General features: G+C 47.7%; 1 protein-coding gene across 2 annotated transcripts in view; it reads left to right on the top strand.

Annotated features, from left to right (window-relative positions):
- The window catches only part of SSRP1 (structure specific recognition protein 1), a 168,038-nt gene extending 151,460 nt beyond the window's left edge, over positions 1–16,578 (top strand). Inside the window, exon 17 of one of the 2 annotated variants that reach the window (XM_085651439.1) lies at positions 15,852–16,578. In XM_085651439.1, the coding sequence (XP_085507565.1) occupies positions 15,852–15,929 (78 nt within the window). In that variant the 3' untranslated portion in view covers positions 15,930–16,578. The remainder of the gene's footprint in view (positions 1–15,851) is intronic. The other variant, XM_085651440.1, reaches the window with a different exon arrangement.
- The last annotated feature ends 4,880 nt before the right edge of the window (positions 16,579–21,458 follow it).

Raw genomic sequence — 21,458 nt, 5'->3', positions numbered from 1 at the left:
GGGAGCGGTTTGGTCCCTAGCTTCTTGTGTATTGAATTGTACTCTTGTCAGCTAATCCCTCTGGTGTGACAATTCAAAAGTGTCTTTTATAGGATGCTGTCCGCACTAGGCTGTGGATTACAGCTTGTAACTCCTCCCATGGCTTTTCATGATTATCGAAGAACTGCTTACTGCCACCTTGCCCCCAACTTAGATTGTTTTCAATACTTTATGAAGTAAAAACGTGTATAGACCAAACTTGAGGCAAGGCATCATTGCATGGCACACCCTGTATGGAAGTAACTCTCGGGTTCCCGGGCTCCTCACAACCCTCACACTGACTTCTCTGTGTGATACTTGTCTGAGGAATAATGACTCGCAGCCCAGTCCACAGAGCTATGCAGTTTTCAGTCACCGGTGTCTCACTGGGCTCCACAGTTGGGAGTTTAGCTGGAAAGAGTACTGTAGGTAAATACATCCACTATTATCAAGACTTTACAGTGTCGGTACCACATTTAAGAACAAAATGCAAACTCAATAAGAAAAATAAAGTAAGCAAACATCAACTGCAACAGGTATGGCAGAAAAATGGTTTAAAAAACAATTAGAGTGGGTGAAGGTAAAGCGGCAAAGTCTTTGAGGTATAAATATTCCTTCACCCGCTTGGTGTCTAGCAGGCGAAGTACAAAGCGAATATAAAGCACACCGTTTCAAAAGACTTGGTGGGAATGGTATCTCAGTAATGCTTAATGATTAGTGCGCGGAACAGTCAATATTCATGACCAAACAGCCGTCCGCAAGTGTCCACTCAAAGGTGGCAGTGCCCAGAAGTATTCACTAGGAAACCTCTTCAGAACATTCTTCAGAAGCTGAAACGCACGAGTAGAAGCAGTATACCTTGATGCTTTTGCTTTTGCTTGGAGATATCGGGCATTCCAAGCTGCTTTCTGTAAGAAATGCTCAAGTCCGGGCATTGGTGACTGGCCGTTTGCAAATCAGGTGGTAGGATTGTCACACAGGAGCCACGCCTTCGCTTCCTCGAACTGGTAATCCCTCAAAGATGGTTACAGCCGATTTGAGGATTCCTGTAGTCCTTCCCTGCCAGGGCTGCGTCCAGGCTTGAGCAACTGGGAAAGGCCAAGATCCCTTGGGGGAAAATCCAGACATGCTTTGGGAGCAGGGATCAGTTGGCCCTGACTGTTTTTCACCAACGGGATGTAATAGAGGTCCAGGGATATTTGTCTTAAGCCTCGTGAAATCTCATACACTGACAACTACTCTTGCAAAGGAAGACATTGGATAATAGATGTTATGAAATTACCACATTTTAAAACCTGAAATTGCTTCTTAAATCTGATTTTTTTCTTTTTTTAAACTGCACCGATTATCTGAACATTAAAGCGCTAGCTTTGAGAATAAAGACTACATTGCAGTAAGCTGGCAGCATACTTTTGTGGTGTGCTAAAGAAGTAATTTGTGGTGAGTCAGTAACGATTATAGCTCCCTTCCACTCCCTAAACCTATCCATAGTGACCCTGGTCACAGGACAAGGAGCTTGTCCATTTACTCTTAAAAGAATCCAAAGGTGCAATCCCTTTTAAAATGCAACCCCCCAGTGCCAGCCTAATGTCAGAGACAGACTGACTTCAGGAGCTGTTGGGGAGTAACAACCATGTCATTGTCATAATATGTACATTGTCTGAACTGTTAAGCTTGCCCCACTGCATCACAGGCAAAGAGTTTCAGATAGAAAAAGGATAAAACGAGGATTTTTTACAAGGCATAGTTTTCTATGTTTTATTCAAATTCCCTATTTGCAAAAAACACAAACACACTGTAGTTCGCACTTGTTGTGTCTCTTTACTTTAAAATGCTTTGTTTAGAAAAGCCCAGTGTAAGTAAGTCTTGTGTGTCTTCGTAGAATGTTTGACTGTAGATAAATCTCCTCTGCATTCTTCTGCCAACTCGTATTGGGCCCGGACATTTGCAACTTTTTGTTTTTTTATATCTGAGTCACAAGTCCTGTTTTGGTTCCATCCTCTGTCCACAATGCACCATCACACTGGCTAAACCTCAGAGTAGTATAGTTGGAGAAACCATCAAAATGTTTGCAACCTCTGCCTCTTCCCCAGACCATACCAACTTCTGCATTGCCTGCCTCATTTTCTTCTGCAAATCCTCCTCATCCACTTTGGTACTTGGGAGGCTGGGCGATATCTGCAGTGACCTACCCAGGGGAGTCAAAGTGCACCAGGCTTCAACACTGCATCTGCCCTAAAGCTCCAAAGAGTCACACACTGAGCCACAGTGGATGCCACAAGCTCCTGCATCAAAGCCAGCATCAAAGCACCCTTTTAATCCAGGGGGGTCAATCTTTGAGAAGCTGTCAGAGGTCATAGATACAAAGCAAACAGTGGTCTTAATTCACCCAGATATGGATTTAATTCTTGCCAATCTCTGCCTCAAAGACTCATCCAGATCCCCAAGAAACACCTGCTGGCCGTTGAGACAAGACCTGGACTCCACCATTTCAGACTGCCAAGTCCCAAAAGGGCCAGCGATTTGGCATCTAGTCCTATACCACTCCCACCTATAGTGATACTCCACCACCACTGCCCCCACAGTTCCCCACATGGCTGTGATTTAATTTACAGCACCATCAGGTCAAAATGTATACAGTGCATGGTGAGGTTGACTTCTTGGCTAAGACCCTTTCCAAGATTGAGCCTGCAGTGCCTTATCTTCTCATGTTGAAGGAATGCTTAGGTTAACTACAGCAGTTCGAGGCATATGAGCTGCTGCAGTCACATTATTGCATTAGATCACCGCCTAGTGTTGGGTCCGGATGTTGCACGTTGTTGTCTTGGAAGAGTCTTCGAGATCTCACGAGATAGGTGACTCCTCCCCTGGACTACAGTGCGCATGGACAGCTCCTCCATCGTCAGATTGTTTTTTTCCGCCATCGGGTTCGGATGTACTTCTGCGACGCCAACTTCGACTCCGAAGTTCTCAACTTTCTTCACAGCAAATCCAAGTATCTCGATGGGATTGCTCTCCGGTCGATACCCTAGAACTTTACGAGACTTTATTTTCTCATATTTCCATCGATGCAGGCCTCCAGGCTTATCGACGCCACTCGGGTCTCGGGCCCATGGAAAGGACCGCCTTCAAAAAATGCCCCCAGTGTGGTGCTAAATACCCACACACGGATCATCACCCGGTGTGCAACAGATGCCTATCTCCGGACCATAGAGAAGAAGACTGCTCAGCCTGCGCACTCTTCCGTTCCAAAAAGACAATCGGGAACCGAAGGGCACATCGACAAGCGATGCAGCGGCACCGGAACCGGACGATATCTTCGACGACCCCTCGGATGCTGAGGACTCGGACGATCTACAGCTCGTCACAGTCTAAGAATCTGACTCAGATGACCCAATCCCATCGGGGCAGCACGTGAGTACCGATGCCCCTGTCCCAATCACCCCACATAAGGCTCCGGTCAAGACATCGCCACAAGGTCTTCGTCACGATCGAAACATCCCTTCGGAAGCCCCACCCTCGGCCCGTCTCCGAAGATAACAGAAAAGCCTTCCAGTAGCTCGGGACCGAGCAAACCGTATCTCCCTACACCCAAAATGCCTTTGGCGCCGAGAAACACATCTGGCTCCGGCGCCGAAAGACTCGACCGTTCTCAAGAACGTCGAGCCGAAGCTTCTCGAGTCGAAAAAGGTCGATCCCAACAAAAATATCGACCCGAAAAAGTTAAACGACCCGAAAAAGACTAACGACTCCAAAAAGGTCAACGAGCCTAAAAAACAGATCGAACCCAAGAAAACGGTCGATCCGAAAAAGGACGTCGAAGTCCAGAAAGCTCCCGAACCGAACAAAAACAAGGTTCCCGAGCCAAATAAGTCGAAGCCTACAAATCCTTCGACTCCCAGCAAAAAACACCAAAAATCTTCGGTGCCGAAACCACCAAATACAGAGGAGGAGCTGTTTTTTCCGGATCCTGTCGATCCAAAACAGAAAAGAATCATCATAGACCTTAACACAGGTCATGTGGTGCTTCACAAGAGGAAAATTCATCCTGCATTACCCTCTCCTATTCCTCTAAAAAGGAAGGGCATTGCTACTTCTCCTATTAGGCCTGTCATCCCTCCTCCTCTCTCTCTCCTATCCTGCCTTATGTGCCATACACCCCCCCATGCCTCCACAGCCTGTTGGGGACCCAGATGACGACCTATATAATGATCCACAGGACCCTTATGACGATCCTGATGACCCAAATCCCAATCTGGACACATGGGGAAACACATATTCACCAGACAATAACGCACCTCTTCTAGACCCCACACCATACCCTTCAAAACCATCCCCTCCTGATGACACCATTGCATTTCATCAGTTAGTGGACAGGGCTGCTAGTTTCCACGGGGTAGATATGCATGCTGATCCTCTGGAAGAGGATTTCTTGCTGGACACCTTCCCAACCACAGAAACAAGTGTCCGCACTTTACCCATGCTCAAAGGGGTTCTAAAACATACACCAGAAATATTCAAAGAGCCCATTAGGGCTAGAATACTCAACCCTAGACTGGAAAAGAAATATAGAGCAGCACCCTCCGACCCTACATACATCAAGGGTCAACTACAGCTGGACTCTTTAGTAGTTGCCAACGCACGAAAGAGGGCAAACTCACAAACCACTGGCGATGCCGCACCACCAGAAAAAGAGTCCAAACTACTAGCGGCATCAGGGAAAAGGGTGGTTTCACAAGCAGTCAACACCTGGAGAATAGCTAACACACAAGCATTGTTAGCTAGATATGACAGGGCACACTATGACAAACTAGAGGAGCTGCTACAACATCTCCCTGACCCATATAAACAACAGGCAACTGATCTTATCCAAGAAGGAAAGTTCATCACTAATGCCTCGATAAAGTGTGCTCTAGATGCAGCTGACACAGCCTCTAGAACAGTCAATACAAGCGTAATGTTAAGAAGACACGCCTGGCTTCGCATATCAGGTTTCAAACCTGAGGTGCAAACCACTATTCTCAATCAACCCCTTAACCAAGATTTCCTGTTCGGGCCTGAAACAGATGTCTTACTAGACAAAATGAAAAAGGACACGACACCACTAAATCTATGGGTGCACTGCAGTCTTACCAATCCAAACGTTCCTTTCGTAGATCCTCCTATAGAGGTACAGGGAGAGGGAATAACACACAAACCTCTCAACCCTTCCAAACTACCTCTCAAAACACATTTCAAAAAGGCAGAGGAGGATATAGAGGAAACAATACTAAAGGCAGAGGTAGAGGTAACAACAACAAACGTACCTCCACCACTCCCAAACAGTGACCTCCTACACCTGCCCCCAGACCACTTAACACCAGTCGGAGGCAGATTATCACAGTTCCTACCTATCTGGGAATCCATCACAACAGACAGGTGGGTGAAGCAAATTATCCATTCTGGTTACTGTCTGGAACTTACATCTACCCCACCCAACATACCACCCAAAATCAGACCAATGTCAGAGGAGCATACCATACTATTGCAACAAGAGGTCTTAGCAATGCTACAAAAGCACGCTATAGAACCAGTTCCTCTGCAGCAACAAGGAAAGGGAGTTTACTCCCTCCATTTCCTAATTCCCAAAAAAGACGGCTCCCTCAGGCCCATTCTAGACCTTCGTCCCCTCAATCACTATATACACTCCGATCATTTTCACATGATCACACTCCAACAAGTACTACCACTACTACAGCAAGGCGATTTTCTCGCCACGCTCGATCTCAGACGCATACTTTCATATACCCATTCATCTCGCACACAGGAAATACCTCAGATTCGTAGTGCAAGGACAGCACTACCAATTCAAAGTCCTACCCTTCGGGGTAACAACAGCACCAAGGGTGTTCACAAAATGCTTAGCAGTAGTGGCAGCACATCTACGGAGACAACATATTCATGTGTTTTTTATATAATTAGACGATTGGCTGATAAAGGCCAAATCACATCACCAATGTCTGCAGCACACTGTGACCACAATCCATCTATTACACAATCTGGGATTTTCCCTCAACTACCCAAAATCCCATCTACAACCCTCCTATATACAGCGGTATCTGGGAGCAACAATAGACTCCACAGTAGCAAAGGCTTACCCAGCTCCAGCCAGGATACAGGACATTCAAGCAATGATCCAAAAATTCCAACCTCAGACTCTCTTGACAGTAAGAGTGTTTATGCAACTCATAGGCATGATGGCATCTTGCATATTCATAGTCCCACATGCTCGGCTACAAATGCGTCCCATACAAGAATGCTTAGCAACACAATGGAACCAGGCTCACGGGAAACTAAAGGACCTAGTGTTGGTAGACAGTCGTACCCATCGCTCTCTGCAGTGGTGGAACACACAAAACCTTTCAAAAGGACGACTGTTCCAAGAGCCAGTTCCACAGGTAGTGTTGACAACAGACGCATCACTCACAGGGTGGGGAGCCCATCTACTTCAACATACAGTGCACGGTCTATGGACACCGCACCAAAAGATACACCACATAAACTACCTAGAATTACTGGCAATATTTCAGGCAATGAAGGCTTTTCAAAAACACATAGCCAGCAAGACTGGGGGGGACACACTCTCTGCAGCTTTCACGCCTAGCGCAAAGCATATGGAGATGGGCCATTCCACAAAACATCCATCTCCTAGCAGAACATCTCCCAGGAGTAAACAACCAGATTGCAGACCTATTGAGCAGACACAGTCAACAGATCCACGAATGGGAACTTCACACAGAAGTCCTACTCCCGTTCTTTCCAGCATGGGGACACCCAGACCTAGATCTGTTCGCCACAAAAGAAAACGCAAAATGCCCATCCTTCGCCGCCAGGTTCCCACACCCGCAGTCGAAGGGCAATGCAATATGGATGAACTGGTCAGGCAGATTTGCATACGCTTTTCCGCCAACCCCACTCATTCCATTAGTGGTATGCAAACTAAAGCAACAAACACTTACGATGATCCTGGTTGCTCCCACATGGGAACGACAACCATGGTACACAACACTCCTAGAACTCTCAGTCGTCCCTCATCAACGACTACACCTCTCTCCAAAACAACGCACAAAGAACCATGGAGAGATATAACACCCAGACCCCAATCAAATGAACCTAGCAATCTGGCTCCTGAAGTCTTAGAGTTCGGATACCTAAACCTGCCTCCTGATTGTATGAATATCATCAAAGAGGCAAGACGTCCCACTACCAGAGCCTGTTACGCAAACAAATGGAAAAGATTTGTTATTTACTGCCAAAATAATTCAATCAATCCTCTAGATGCTTCTGTCCAAAACATAATTTGTTATCTGCTACACTTACAAAGATGTAATCTAGCATATTCATCTATAAGATTACACCTAGCTGCTATTGCAGCATACCTTCAAAACAGACAACACGTGTCTCTCTTCCGCATACCACCTATTAAGGCGTTTATGGAAGGACTCAAAAGAGTAATCCCTCCAAGAGCTCCACCTTCTCCAGTCTGGAATCTTAACATTAGTACTTACTAGACTTATGGGCCCACCCTTTGAGCCTCTACATTCTTGTGAATTACAGTTCCTAACATGGAAGGTGGCATTTCTAATAGCGATCACTTCACTCAGAAGAGTAAGTGAATTGCAGGCACTAACAATTCAAGAACCTTTCATGCAAATACACCAAAATAAGGTAGTTCTCAGGACAAACCTTAAATTCCTACCAAAGGTCATAACTAGTTTTCACATTAACCAATCAATTGAGTTACCTGTCTTTTTTCAAAAACCACAGTCAGTAGCGGAAAGGGCACTCCACACACTGGATGTCAGAAGGGCCCTACTCTACTACATAGACAGAACTAAACCATTTTGAAAGACAAAACAGTTGTTTGTGTCTTTCTGTCAACCTCATAAGGGTAACCCTATCTCAAAGGCAGGGATAGCCAGATGGGTAGTTAAGTGCATACAAATATGTTATCAAAAAGCTAAACGCACATTAACTATTCCCCCAAGAGCACATTCCACGCGCAAAATGGGGGCATCCATGGCTTTTCTAGGAAATATCCCCTTAGAACACATTTGTAAGGCAGCTACATGGTCTACCATACATACCTTCACAAAACACTATTGTGTTGATGTGCAAGCCAAACAAGCTTCTGTAGGCCAGGCTGTCCTTAAAACACTTTTCCAAACTACTGCAACTGCCACCGGTAACCACCACTAGAGGAGGAACTGCTATACAGTCTATGCAATAATGTGACTGCAGCAGCTCATATGCCTCGAACGGTAAATGCTACTTACCAGTATGCATCTGTTCTTGGCATGTAGAGCTGCTGCAGTCACATGCCCACCCTCCTCCCTGGTGCCAAGCACAGTTGCAGTACTATCTTATTTAGATACATTTACATGGACACCTTTCTTTCTATTACTATCCTCCATCTTTGCCACAATGGCGAAAAAACAATCTGACGATAGAGGAGCTGTCCATGCGTACTGTAGTCCAGGGGAGGAGTCACCTATCTCGTGAGATCTCGAAGACTCTTCCAAGACAACAACGTGCAACATCCGGACCCAACACTAGGCGGCGATCTAATGCAATAATGTGACTGCAGCAGCTCTACATGCCAAGAACAGATGCATACTGGTAAGTAGCATTTACCTTAAAGTGCTAGTAAAGGCCAGCGTGGTTACTCCGTAGCTTGAAAAAAATATAACCCTGCCTCTGATCCTCCTTGTATCCGTGGGCAGATTACCCTGACTTCTGGTTGTTCACTTGGCAGATATAAGGGCTTCAGCCTATTCTGCAGGTATGGCCGGTCCACCTGATATGGAGTCCAATTGGATTGACGCCACTAGGAAGCAGGCAGTGCTTGGGACAGCCACTCATAGGTGCATTGCAAACTTTGTGGGTCTCCTCTCCAGGTACAACTGTTGGTACTGGGCGGAAAGGGAAGAGCTGGTAAAGCATCTCCCAGCGACCCATCGTAAATGTAGACAGGACTTGGTAGCTCCAATGGCAATATGAGATAAAACCTCAACATGACCGATACGGATGCAAGAGGTTTTAAAGCCAGCATCCTCCTCGAGTCATGCCTGGCTTTGGGTATCTGGTTGTAGGCCCGATGCACTTAACAGCACTTATTAAACATCCCTTTTTTTAGGAAACATCTGTTCGGCCTCCAGGTGAACAAGATGGTCGAAAAAATCAAAAAGGACTTTATATAACCAAATCCATGAGCACCCTACTACTCGCCCAGTCCCAAATCTGCCTTTCATAGGCCCCAAAGCAAGGAAGTTGAAAACTTGCGGCCTCAGGTCAGAGACCCCCATACCAACATCCTTATCAATCCTCTCAGGATCCCTAGCAACCCAAGACCTTACAAAGAGGGGTCTATAGGGGAAATGGGCTTGGGGAGGGCAGAGGTGACTTAGCAAGTGGTGCAACCGTTGCAAAACACTGGATCCTCCTCCCTCCCTCTGACCACATCACACCTGTCATAGAAACACTGAGGTACTTCCTTGCTCAATGGGATAACCCAGATGGTCCTCTCAGTTGAGCAGGAAGGGAACTTCCTCTGTTTCCACACAATCGCACCTCATCCCCACGTACTAACTTCAGACAACCCTAACCTTCTCAGAACCTGTACACTAGAGTACACCCCTGTAATACATTACTATCTGTTAGAGACAAGTTAGTGATAGATTCCTTACCTTAGAATATCCCCAGGCGTCAGACTGGATCTGGAAAGTTTCGCTTAGCAGTACCCCTGCGCGACAGTAGGTGGCGTTGTGCGGCTCCGGGTCCGTCACTGGCGTCATAAGTGCCGAGATGACGCCACAGAGAGTACTTAGGCGCCACCCATGCGCGCTTACGTCCGTTCTTTCTTTTTCCGCACAGGCAAGCGCAGATCCGGATTTAGGATGTACCTTAGTCACTTTTTGACTACTATTTTGAGACTTTGTTTCCTCTTCTTTCTCCTGGTGCACGTAGGGATGCCCGACTTTAAGTCCTGTGGGGCCTGTCGCCGGAATATGTCGGTGGTGGACCCCCACGATGTTTGCCTCTACTGCCTGGAGACTGCACACGACTCCCGGGACTGCCGACCCATGGCCCCCAAGGCCTTGCGGGAGCGGCGTTTCGAAGTTGCTGGAGGTCCGGCATTCGTCACGCCACCGCTCCGGGTCCAGGAGCCGCTCCCTGGACAGTTTGCGGGACCGTAGCTGTCGCTCCTCCGGCTCCAAGTCTTCACACTCTGATTCCGGTAAGCGACGCCATAAAAAGAAGTGGAAGAAGCTAGTTCGCTCTCCGGCGTCCCCCCGTCGCTCCCCGGAGCCTGACGCGTGAGACAGGGGCTCTCCCCCGCCGGCTCCCCTGGAGCCTGAGAGTCCGGCGGCCTACCCGCCATACTTGGGTTTGTCGGCGACTCCCAAACAGGTGCAAGAATTCCTTGCTACCATGGACTGCCTTTTTAGGCCTAGGGCTCCCGCCGGCACGCCTTCGGGCCCCGCGGTCCTGTGTCCAGATCCTGTTGGCCCAGCGGCTCTGCCCCCGGCGCCACAGGATCCTGCGCCAGCGGCTCCGGCGCCACGAGGTGCGGCATTGCCGGCTCCGGCCCTCGGCGCCACACTGGGTGCCGTTTATTCCTTTCTTGCCCCGGTTCCAGGACCATTTTGTTCCGACCTGGAATCCGCATTGGGAGACGGCGCCGGTCCGACCCCGGCCAACACCGTTCCCGACGCCGTTCGTCCCTGCTCCGGCTTTGCCGCCGCGAACGGCTCTCTACGCCAGAGGTGGACGAAGACTGGGAAGGGTCCGAGGACCCTCTTGCTCAGCAATGTGACTCCGAGCAGGATTGGGTGGACTTGGAGGAGGCGGGGGACCTCGATGTCTCGTCGGACCCGGGGTTCGGGTATGCGCACCCACAGTCCATGGGCAAAGGACTGGTAAGAACTGGTCAGGGATATTTGCCTATGCTTTTCCAGCTCTACACCTCATCCCTAGTGGCACTAACCTGGCAAGATAGCTTTGGTGTTCAGTGATCCTAGAAATGAGTCAGTGCCCCTTTGAAGCTCCTGCCAAGGCCAGACCTTCTCTCTCCGCATCAGTGTCGTCTCACGAGCTGACACCAGAGTTCACTAGAATTCGGCTAACCTTGTTTCCTGAAAAATGCCTGGCTATTCTGCAGGAGTGTTACGTGGCTAAGTGGAAAAGGTACAGCATCTCTACACAGTTAGACATCTTTAAGTTTTCTGTGCAGGAGACTTTCTCTTACCTCCTGCACCTGTACAAGGCAGGCACTATCTACACTTTTATACGACTTGACCACAGTTGCGGTGTACTTTTACATCAGAAAACACTCCTCTCTTCGTCCAAAGACATCGCCTGTACCTGTGTGGTTCTCACTTGACCATGGGCCCTCCTTTTGTACCCCTACACTTATGTGACCTGCATATTATCTTGGAAGGCGGCTTTTCTGGTCTCAATCACTTCCTTCAGACGCAGGAGTGAGCTTCAAGCTCTTACCGTACAGGAACCATTTATCTAGGTTAACAAAGATAGGGTAGTTCTTCTTACCAACCCTATGTTTCTGCCCAATGTTTCACCTTTTCACATAAACCAGACCATTAAGTTGCCCATCTTTGTCAAACAGTCTGTAGCAGAAAGACCCCTTCACATGTTGGATGTTAAGCGGGCGCTCATGTATTACATTGATGGAAATAAGCCTCTTGGGCAGTCCAAATAACTTTTTATAGCCTTTGTTAAAGTCCACAGGGGCCTTGCCATCTTTAAAGCTGGCATTGTGAAGTGGATAGTTAAGTAATCCAGACTTGCGATTCTAAGGCCAACTGCATATCCCCTGCCCACCCTACATGCAGAAAGGGCACCATATTCGCTTTTTTAGGTAATATCCCTTTAAAGGATATCTTCAACGCTGCAACTTGGTCAACACCACACACCTTCACCAAGCATTGTGTGGATGTTGTAACAAGTCAGAAGGCTTTAGCTGGCCAAGCCGCCCTTAAGCATCTGCATCATCTGTTCACTAGCCACTTCTCTGGAGAGGAACTGCTTAATTGTCAATGCAGGGCCTGTTCATCTACAGCTACTCGCACTGAATTAAAAAGATTGCTTATCCTGTAATCACCTTTACGTAGCATGCAGTGCTGCCACCCTCCTCCCCCAAAAGCCAGTGATGACCTCCGATTTTATTTTTTATATTCTCTTTACTATGCACTCCACACTCTTTACACTGTACTTCATTTACACTAGTCTCCCGCTGAGCAGAAGACAATCTGAGGTGGAGCCCATGTACTGGTGCATTGTGGGCCAAGGATGGAGTCACAGCAGCTCTTCTGATTTTCTTCAAAGAAAAACAAATTTCAAAATTGTGGGACCAATACTGCATAGCTGGAGTATGCAAAGCATGTATATCTACCATACTACAGAACGATTGTTACAGGGTACGTAACATTAACCTTTCGTCACATTTGTTTTTTTTAGGATACAAAGTATATAAAAGGTAGCATACAAGTTCATGGTATTTACTCCTTTCAAGATCAAAAGAAGTGGGGCTGACCCACTTTATACAGTGGGTAAGAGCTCCCCTTCCGTGTCTCACAGCTCTTAATCTAGGGTTTGTGGTGTGCACATTTGCTCATTCTAACTTAACGAGTGAGAAATGTATGAGGGAGGTTGTGGTTTCACACTGCCTGCCTCGCTTACTACTCTCTTCCTTCATCCGCCACGCGCAAGCTGTCTGTCCTTCGTAGCTCCTATGTTAGTGTGCCTTTTGTTCATCTCACTTCTTATAGACCAGTCTTAGGAATCCTAATGTGTTGGCAAACAATTGCTTGCAGGCCACTCCAGTGTGTCCAGATTGTCGTAATACCAGACTATGCTTCGACTTGTATACGTTCCAGACTGGTATTATTCTTGGAGGCCCGTCCATGTATACATTATCCTGTGAAGACCCATATCTAGTAGAGAACTCTTCCCACACAACTCGTACTGAAGTATATCAGGCCTACGGTGGCCCATGGGGCGGGTGGGCAGAGTATGTCACTTCCAAAGCAAATCATTGCACGCAAGATGGAGTGTTTCTACCATTTAGGGAAACTCCAGCATAAATGGATTAGTCAGTCCTTTTTCTTTCCTTATCCACAAGCTGACACTGTAGTGCCTTGTAAAAGAATATAAATATGGGCACCCAAATCTCGTGTTACTTAGCCACCACTCTGTTCTAATTGTAAAGTGGCGGCTCATGCTTCAGTTCTGCACTCTTCATCTTTGACTTCAGTGGTACTGGGAGCTGGTCAGCTGTGTCCAGTGGTCTTGAACCTCAAGATCGCTAAAAAGTGCTGCTATTAAATAAAATCAGTGGTGAGCAGTTACTCACGTGAAAGAACTATTTGAGCTTGAATCTGGTTTGAGCTACACTGTGAAAATCAAGGATGCTTTTCCCACCAGCTCGTTTCGTATTCCGAATATCCGTAAAAGTCATACCCTGTGTGTTTTACGCCTACCCTGCAGAGCCTTCCTTATTGTGAATTTCTCGTCTCCTGCAGTGGAGCAGTCCTTGTTTACGACGGTCATTCGAATCAGATCGGATTCTGCTCTTCAGCTATTTACAGTTGAAAGTCAGAAAAAGCTTTTTACAAAAAATCCTTTCTGTAGAAGGCCTGGCCCCTTGAACCCTTTGGTGTGGCTGATATGGCCCTGCCCCTACTGAAGAATCTAGCTGAGCCTTCAAAGAGTCTAGTTCTTCAGGCCTCTTTGGAGAGGGTTAGACCCATTGTGCATCTGAGGCTCCCAAAGATGGCTATGAATCTAAATGCATTGATACCACTAATCGGACGATATCGGCATCAGACACTTGACTTGTTTCCTGTTGAAAGCGTTTAATGCTCCCGACAAAGTACTCCCCACCCTCTGGGAGACTTGCCTGCCTTGCGATTTCTGGTACATATGGGGTGATCCTTTTTGCAGCTAGTCAAAGCTAAATTACTCACACCAAGGCAAAAAGGTACAATCAGTGTGGACATAGGTGGTGATGCTGTCAGTCGGTATTGTTTTTGTAGACAAGCTTAGGCTTTAAAAGTGGTGACTCTACCGAAAAAAAGCTTTACAAAGGTTCAAGCATAGTGGAGGAATAGCTTGCTTCTGGTGCAGGCATCATTGACGGCAAAACCCACAATTATTAGTTATGGTGTCTGCTCTGATATTTATAGACACTTCATATGCTTTCGTAATGCCAGAACACACGTAGGAGACAGATAATTTTTAAATACATAATGCTTAATTTAAAGTAAATTTTATTGCAATTAGTGGAAATGGGGCTTAAGTTGTCAAAATAAGGTGAAATAAAATAAACCAGGAATTTCATTGCATACTGTAAACAAAATGAATGGGCACTAGGCAGTGCCTTGCCAAGGGCAAGAGAAATTGCCCTGGCAGGCACCCAATCCTTCTTGCCAACATACATGAATATCTTGATGAACCAGGGGTTTACCTGGTCAGAGTGGCTATAGAGTTGATCCCTTTGAAAAGTGTCAATGGTTGTTACATGTTGTGCTTCCTGAAGCCTGAGAAGGAGGGTGCGGTTAGGACAATTCTTGATCTGTGCTTTCTAGAAAAGGTTATCGGAAAACAGATTCTGGGGTCATTGTGTTGTGATTTCAGGTACAGGAAGATCAAGACAACCAAAGCCCACCATTTTAGATAACAAACGCTAGTACAAACAAGTTTCTGGTCAGAGGAACGGATTTTTAGTTGGAGCTCTGCAGATTCTGTACTTCATATTTCCTTTAGACATGGTGTCAGATGGTGTCAGATGAGCGCTCTGCAGTAAACCCTCTGGTCTCAGTGTCACAAATACTTGAGCAATTTATTGATGGTGAAGACCACCTTTGAGGTAATCTGCGTTTGTTGCCGTTTCTACTGAGGTAATCTGTGAGCAACCGTCCCTCTTGGCCCGCATGGTTCAAAGTAATTTAAGGCACCTTTCTTATCCACTGGGACCTCACTTAGGTGACCGGTCAATCACTTTCTGTAGCCGGAAGGAAATGCCCCTTTGAAAATATAAAATATCCGATTACAAGCTGATAGTGTAGCATTTCAGACTTTATTTCCTGTGCTACTGGGTCTTAGAGTGCGAGTCCTGGCACACCCACTGGCTCTACCTTAAATGAACAAGAGAGGAGCCGTAGAAGCAGCCACTTAGTAAATGGAACGTGGATGGTAATGCCCTCTGTAGTAGGTGGGTGCCACGTAAGGGTCTGATGGGTCATGGCTGATCAGAGGATCCCATCACTGGGCTGTTTTACCTGAAAACGTGTGTCCTAATCGTCCTTTGACTTTCATCACGGTGACTCTGAGGGATGTAGTTGGGCTTAGACTGGACATTAAGGCCTCCTCATGTATTATATCTTACTTGCTCCAGATTGGAAGTTGCGGTACTTTGGTAATGCTTTATTTGAGTTATGTTTCAAAGAGGCTACACATCTGTGGACTAGGTAAATTAGACAAGACCAACATCTGGTGCAGATTGCTCCTTTTTAAGCGTCCTCATGACTTTAGAAGCGACACCTGTCTGCGGCTGGCATAACTGCCGCATAACCTTGCACCATACAGGGACTTGCTGGGTGTTCTTCTAAATGAGCAATATGGGCATACATCAGAAAACGTGCGATTACCTTGCTCTTTGCTGCTGTTTTTTTGACTGCTCCCCCTGTAGTTTATTCTATGCCCAGGTTTTAGTTCTTGTTATGGAAAAACATAGCTTATTTCTTTTTGTTAACTGGCCTTCTTTCATATCTCAGCAGGGCTCTGAAGGAGAGGAGGAGGAGATCCTTAGCACACCGCCAAGCTCGGAAGCGTCTGGATCCGATGAGGAATAGATGGTCTTTGGAGAGCAGGCTGAGGTTACACATTGAAGCGTCTTTCCCCAGCTAAATCAGCCTGAGGAACAGTGTGTAGAAGTCTCCTGCCTGTTTTCCCTTCAGTTCCTGCCAGCAATAGACTTCACACCCTTTACTCCTAAGGACAGCTATGTTGGCATCTCCAGCATACCCCTGGCGACTTGAAACATTTGCCGAGGTGGATAGACTGCAGGGTATAGACTAGAGGGATTCGCTTAGCGGTAAATTTTCATCTGACCTGTCAGATGACCTGTCAAATGGTGTGAGGATCTAGAGAAATGGACGTGAGCAATCAAGCCTGTGTTCTGTAATCTTACAGCTGATCTTGTCCTGCCATCATGTGCCAGAGACTCTTTGAACATAATGAGCAGGCGATGGTGTAAAACCGTGGTACAGATACCAGAAGCCTTCCAGAGCTAGGAAGACTTTTTTTTAGTTTCCAGTCCCGTGGACCGAGAACTCTTGCCACATGCCTCGGGGTGCCGGGGTTTGGGACCAGCGCATCCTCTTGTCCCCATTACTCTCCACACTTCATTGATTTTCCTTATTCTTGTGCTATGTTATGTATTTTCTGCTATTTGGATTTAATAAAAATCTTTTAATAAAGGATGATCTTGGCAGCGGAGAATTATTTTGTCGTCTTGCTTTTTTCTTTCGTGCTCAACTGATTATCAATGTAAGTTTTATTTCAGAAGCAATACCACCAATCTTGACCCGAGACAACCTAGACTATAGAGTTCTGTGGCATGAGTGTCTAAATCAGTCGGTCTTAGAGTACACATCATTCCTCCAACACATCTAATGAGATGTTATGTTGAATTGTATAGTGCACTAGTCACCGAGAGGTTATCCAGGTGCTTGGGAAAGGTGAGAAGGTGTGTGTTCCCAATGTGCTTGTATGCAGAGCCAGCTTCTTGCGAAACTCAGGAAGTGAGGAGGAAGCTCTGTGTTGAGGGAGGTCGTAACATGTCTTGGTTGCAGTGTAGGGGAATGAGTGAACTCCAGTTTTTCTTTTGCAGATTCAGGGAATGTATGAGGCAGAACATAGGTGTGTGGTGGATTGGTGAAAGTGTATGCGGCTGTTCAGGTATTCTGGTCCTCTGTTAGGTAGGGCTTTGTATGCGCCTTTCATCCCTACGAGATCGATAAAATGAGTACCAATGAGTTTTTACAGAGCACCAAGTTACCCATGGGTGAATGAACACTTTACAAATACACGTTGTGTCCGAAGTTTGAATTGTCTTCACTTTTCAATGGAGAGACAGTGAAGATTCCTGAGGTGTGGTGTGGGTGCGGCGTGGGAGTTTGAGTATTAGTCTTGTGGTTGTTCTGGATGGTCTGGAGTCCGTGTAGGAGTTGTCTGGAGATTTCAGCGTAAAGTGTTGCATAGTCCAGCCTTCTGGCGAGTGGTTGCGTGACTGTCTGTCTGGTGTTCTGAGACAACCATTTGAAGAATATTTGCAGCATGTGTAGGATGTACACTACGCTGACTTGAACCATCTTGTTGAGCTTGTCATCTAGGATGATCCCTAGATTTCTTCCGTGGTCAGTGGATGTTGACATCTTGCTACTACTGCCACTAGGTGAAATCCCATGGCAAGGTCCTGTTGCCGAAGACCAGTACTTCTGTCTTGTTGCAGTTGAGCTTCAGGCAGTTGGTTCGCTTCTGCTACCATGGTAATGCAGTTGGTGAAGTTGGTGCTAGCGTTGTTTGTTTAGTCTGTTAGGGAGAGGATGAGTTTGGTGTCATTGGCGTAGATGAGTGATATCTTGTGACCTGATGTTGATGCGTGATGTCATGTGTATGTTGGAAGGAGTTTGGCTGAGGGGCGATTCCCTGTGGGACACCGCATATCAGATTCTTGGTCTCTGTTGTCAAGGGTGTGGCAGCCTGACCCTTTGAGTCCTTCCCGTGAGGAAGGAACTGATCCATTTGAGAGCAGGTTTTTGTATGCCAATCTCATGGAGTCTTTTGAAGTGAGTGTTGTGGGAGACGGGGTCTAAGGCTGCTGAGAGGTCGAGCAGGACGGGGGCCACTCTTTCTCCTTGGTCCAGGATGTTTCAAATGTAGTTGGTTGCCGCGATGAGTGCGATTTTGGTGTTATGGTTTTTTTCTGAATCCTGATTGTATTGTCTAGAAGATGGTCGTTTGAGGTGGTTTTTGAGGTGCTTTTTAACCCCTTCACTGCGTCGGACGCCCGGGAGCTGTCTGACGCATACGTGGCCATGTGCGTCGGACGGCTCTCGCGCATCTGATGCCATGACCCAAGGAATCCCTCGGTGGCTTCCCCAGCTCCCGAGGCCCCCCTCCCACCCCTTATTTCCCTGAAATGACGATCCGCGCGCACGTCGCACTGACGTCATTTCAGTGAAACTGAAATGAGAAGAGGCTCATTTTAGTTTCCCTTTCTACGTGCTCAGGGGGCCATCTCAGCCACTGAGCTTGTAGAAAGTCAGGAGAGGTATCGTTGGAAAGGGGAAAATCTCCCCTCTCCAATGGTACCCCTCCCTAGTGGATCCCAGGAAGGCGATCCCCAAGCAGAGATCCACCCACTAGACACCAGGGAAGGGGGAGCAGCCCCTTGGGCCTTTGCGCCACCCATAATAAATTGGACACATTTAGGTTTTCTGCCCCCCTGCAGAAAGCCCACTAGACACCAGTTATTTTTTTCTCCCCCTGATGAATTTAAGGGGGGGCGGTTGCCCAAGACAGGCATGCCAATGCCCCCACCCCAACCCCCACAAAATTCCATTCTTTCTGCTCTCACTAGGTTCTGTTACCCAGAATCCTTTGCAAACCCCGAACTAACACATTTTCCTCACATTTGTGATGGAAAGTTCTGGAATCTGCATGGTTCCTCAAAATTCCACCCACCCCGCAATCCCCAAAGTCTTCAGAGAAAAATGGTACCTCACTTGTGTGGGTAGGCCTAGTGCCAGCGACAGGAAACGGCCCAAAACGCAACGTGGACACAACACATTTTCACAGTGAAAACTGACACTTTTTTTGCAATGTGCCTAGCTGTAGATTTTGAACCCAAGCTCTGCCGGCACCTAGGGGAAACCTAGCAAACCTATACATACATTTTTTTAAACTAGACACCTAGAGGAATGCAGCAAGGGGTGACTTGACTGGCTCTCACCAGGTTCTGTTACCCAGAATCCCTTGCGAACCTCAATTTGTCAAAAAAAAAAGACATTTTCCTCATTTCTGTAGGGGAAAGTTCTGCAATCTGTGTGGATCCACAAAATCCCTCCCGCACCCCCCCCCCCCCCCCCCCCCCAGGTCTCCTGATAAAAATGGTACTACTTCACTCGCGTGGGTGGGGCAAGGGCCCAACATGTATTGAGGAGACATCAAAATTACCTATCACAAAACAACCGGGTTTTGCAAGGGGGTCACCTGGGTTTTTGGCCCCGGGCTCGGTGGCCATCTTGGCAAACTACCAAACCTACACATTTATGAAAACTAGACACCCGGGGGAGTCCAGCGAGGTATGGATTGCGTGGATCCCCCAACGTTTTCCTACCCAGAATGCCCTGCAAACCTCAAATTTAGCTGAAATAAACACATTTTCCACATTGTTGGGTGGGATCACCGTGCCGACACATGTCCTACCACACAGCGTTCCCGTCAGTCTCCCAAGTGAAATGATACCTCACTTGTGTGGGTGGGGCAAGGGCCTGACACTGGGAAGAGCCCAAATCATAGGGAATAAGGGTCTAGCACGAGAATTCTAAGCGCTACATTTTTTTAAAAATACGTGTTTAGCCAATTCCGCATTGGACACCCACACAAGTGAGGTATCATTTTTATTGGGAGACCTGGGGGAACGCTGGGTGGTAGGAAATTTGTGTCAGCCCGGTGACCCTACAGCTTCCCCCACACAGGAATGTGACAATGATTTTTTTCAACAAAATTTGAGGTTTGCAGGGGATTCTGGGTAGGGAAATTTTGGGGGGCCCACGCAAGCCATACCTTGCTGGACTCCCACGGGTGTCTAGTTTACAGAAATGTGTGGGTTAGGTAGGTTTCCCTAGATCGCCGCCGAGCCGGGGCCAAAAACACATGGGATCCCCCCCCCCTTGCAAAACCAGGTTGTTTTGTGATCGGTAATTTTGATGTTGCCTCAATAGGTTTTGGGCCCTTGCCTGTCGCGGGTACTTGACCCACCCACACAAGTGAGGTACCATTTTTAGGTTGAGGACCGTCCGGTCTGCCGAAGGCAGAACCGGAAGTCGGAGATTTAATGTTTTGGAGAAGAGGGGCTTGAACCCGCCCCTCTTCTCCCCTCTTCTCCATTGGCTGGCCTCTTGAATGCTGGCCAGCCATTGGAGAAGAGGCTTTGTCACTCCGATCAGGCCCCGTCCTTTTCGGATTCGGGGGCGTGTTTTTTCAACTTTTCTAATTATCTCCTCCAGCCAATGGCAAGAGGAGAGAAAAGCAAAACACGCCCCCGAATCCGAAACCACCGCTTCGAGGCATTTCTGCTTCGCCTCGGAGAAAGGCGGCGGTGGAGAATGGTGGCGGTGTTCATGGCTTAGCTTTGGATCACAGAAAGTGACCCTGGTTAATGCAGTGGTTTTCGTGCCCTTACTCTCCTGTGCCGGTGAAACATTAGCAGATGCTGCGGCAAGGACACACTGATTCCGGCCGCGCTGCGGAGCCATAATCTTCCCCAGGTTGAGGCAGGCGCTGCGATCTAGGTGAGCCGAGAGTGTAGACGTTACGAGGGCCGTGGTCGCAATTCAAATTCCACCGCGATAGTGCCCTTAGGTTTCTCTCACATCCCTCCCAGGACCGCAGGGCAGGAGCTGCAGCCCTGGACTGAGTGAAGGAGCACCTAGGCAGCGAGGACAGTACGCCGGGCAGGACCGTAGGACAGAGAGAAGGGGGACACAAGCAGAGATCTCTCCGAGAGCAGGACTGTGAACGAAACAACTTCTGGCCGGGACAGGGTGAAGGGGCAAAGGGGCGCAAGGCAGTGCTTCCGGGCAGGAGTGCAGGGCCCACGCAGACAGGGATGGGCCGGGTGAGTCCCGGCTCCCCCGCTCGGTTCTGCACCTGGTACTCGCTTCTGCTGCTGCTCTTCGTACCTCCTGGGCACCCCGGAACCGTGACAACCCCGGGACCAGGTAAGAACCAACTGTATCCGGGGGGCACTGCTGGGCCGGGGTTGGGGTCTTCTCCATTAGGGGTCACATACCCACCTGACACCCACAGGGGGCGGTCCTGTTACAATGAATATGAGGGATTCATTCCACACCGAATGCATTACTTTTAGTATAGCGCTGCTAAGCGCTCACTCCAAACTGAACCAGGCGCTACCGGTGTTTGAGAGAAGGAAAGGATTCGGGGCGGTATCGTGATATTGTCAAGGTCACACAGTGATGGCAGGTAGAGAAGCCAGGATTACAGTGCCATGTTTGCGGTTTTTGAACACTGGTGTAGCTGTTAACCAACAAGCGCTGCGAGACCGCTCCTGCGCTAGAAGTGTGCTTTACTAC

The sequence above is a fragment of the Triturus cristatus genome, chromosome 4_1, assembly GCF_964204655.1.
Source record: "Triturus cristatus chromosome 4_1, aTriCri1.1, whole genome shotgun sequence".
Classification (NCBI taxonomy): Eukaryota; Metazoa; Chordata; class Amphibia; order Caudata; family Salamandridae; genus Triturus; species Triturus cristatus.
The sequence above is the reverse complement of the archived record's forward strand: the minus strand, read 5'-3'. Positions and strand labels throughout refer to the sequence as shown.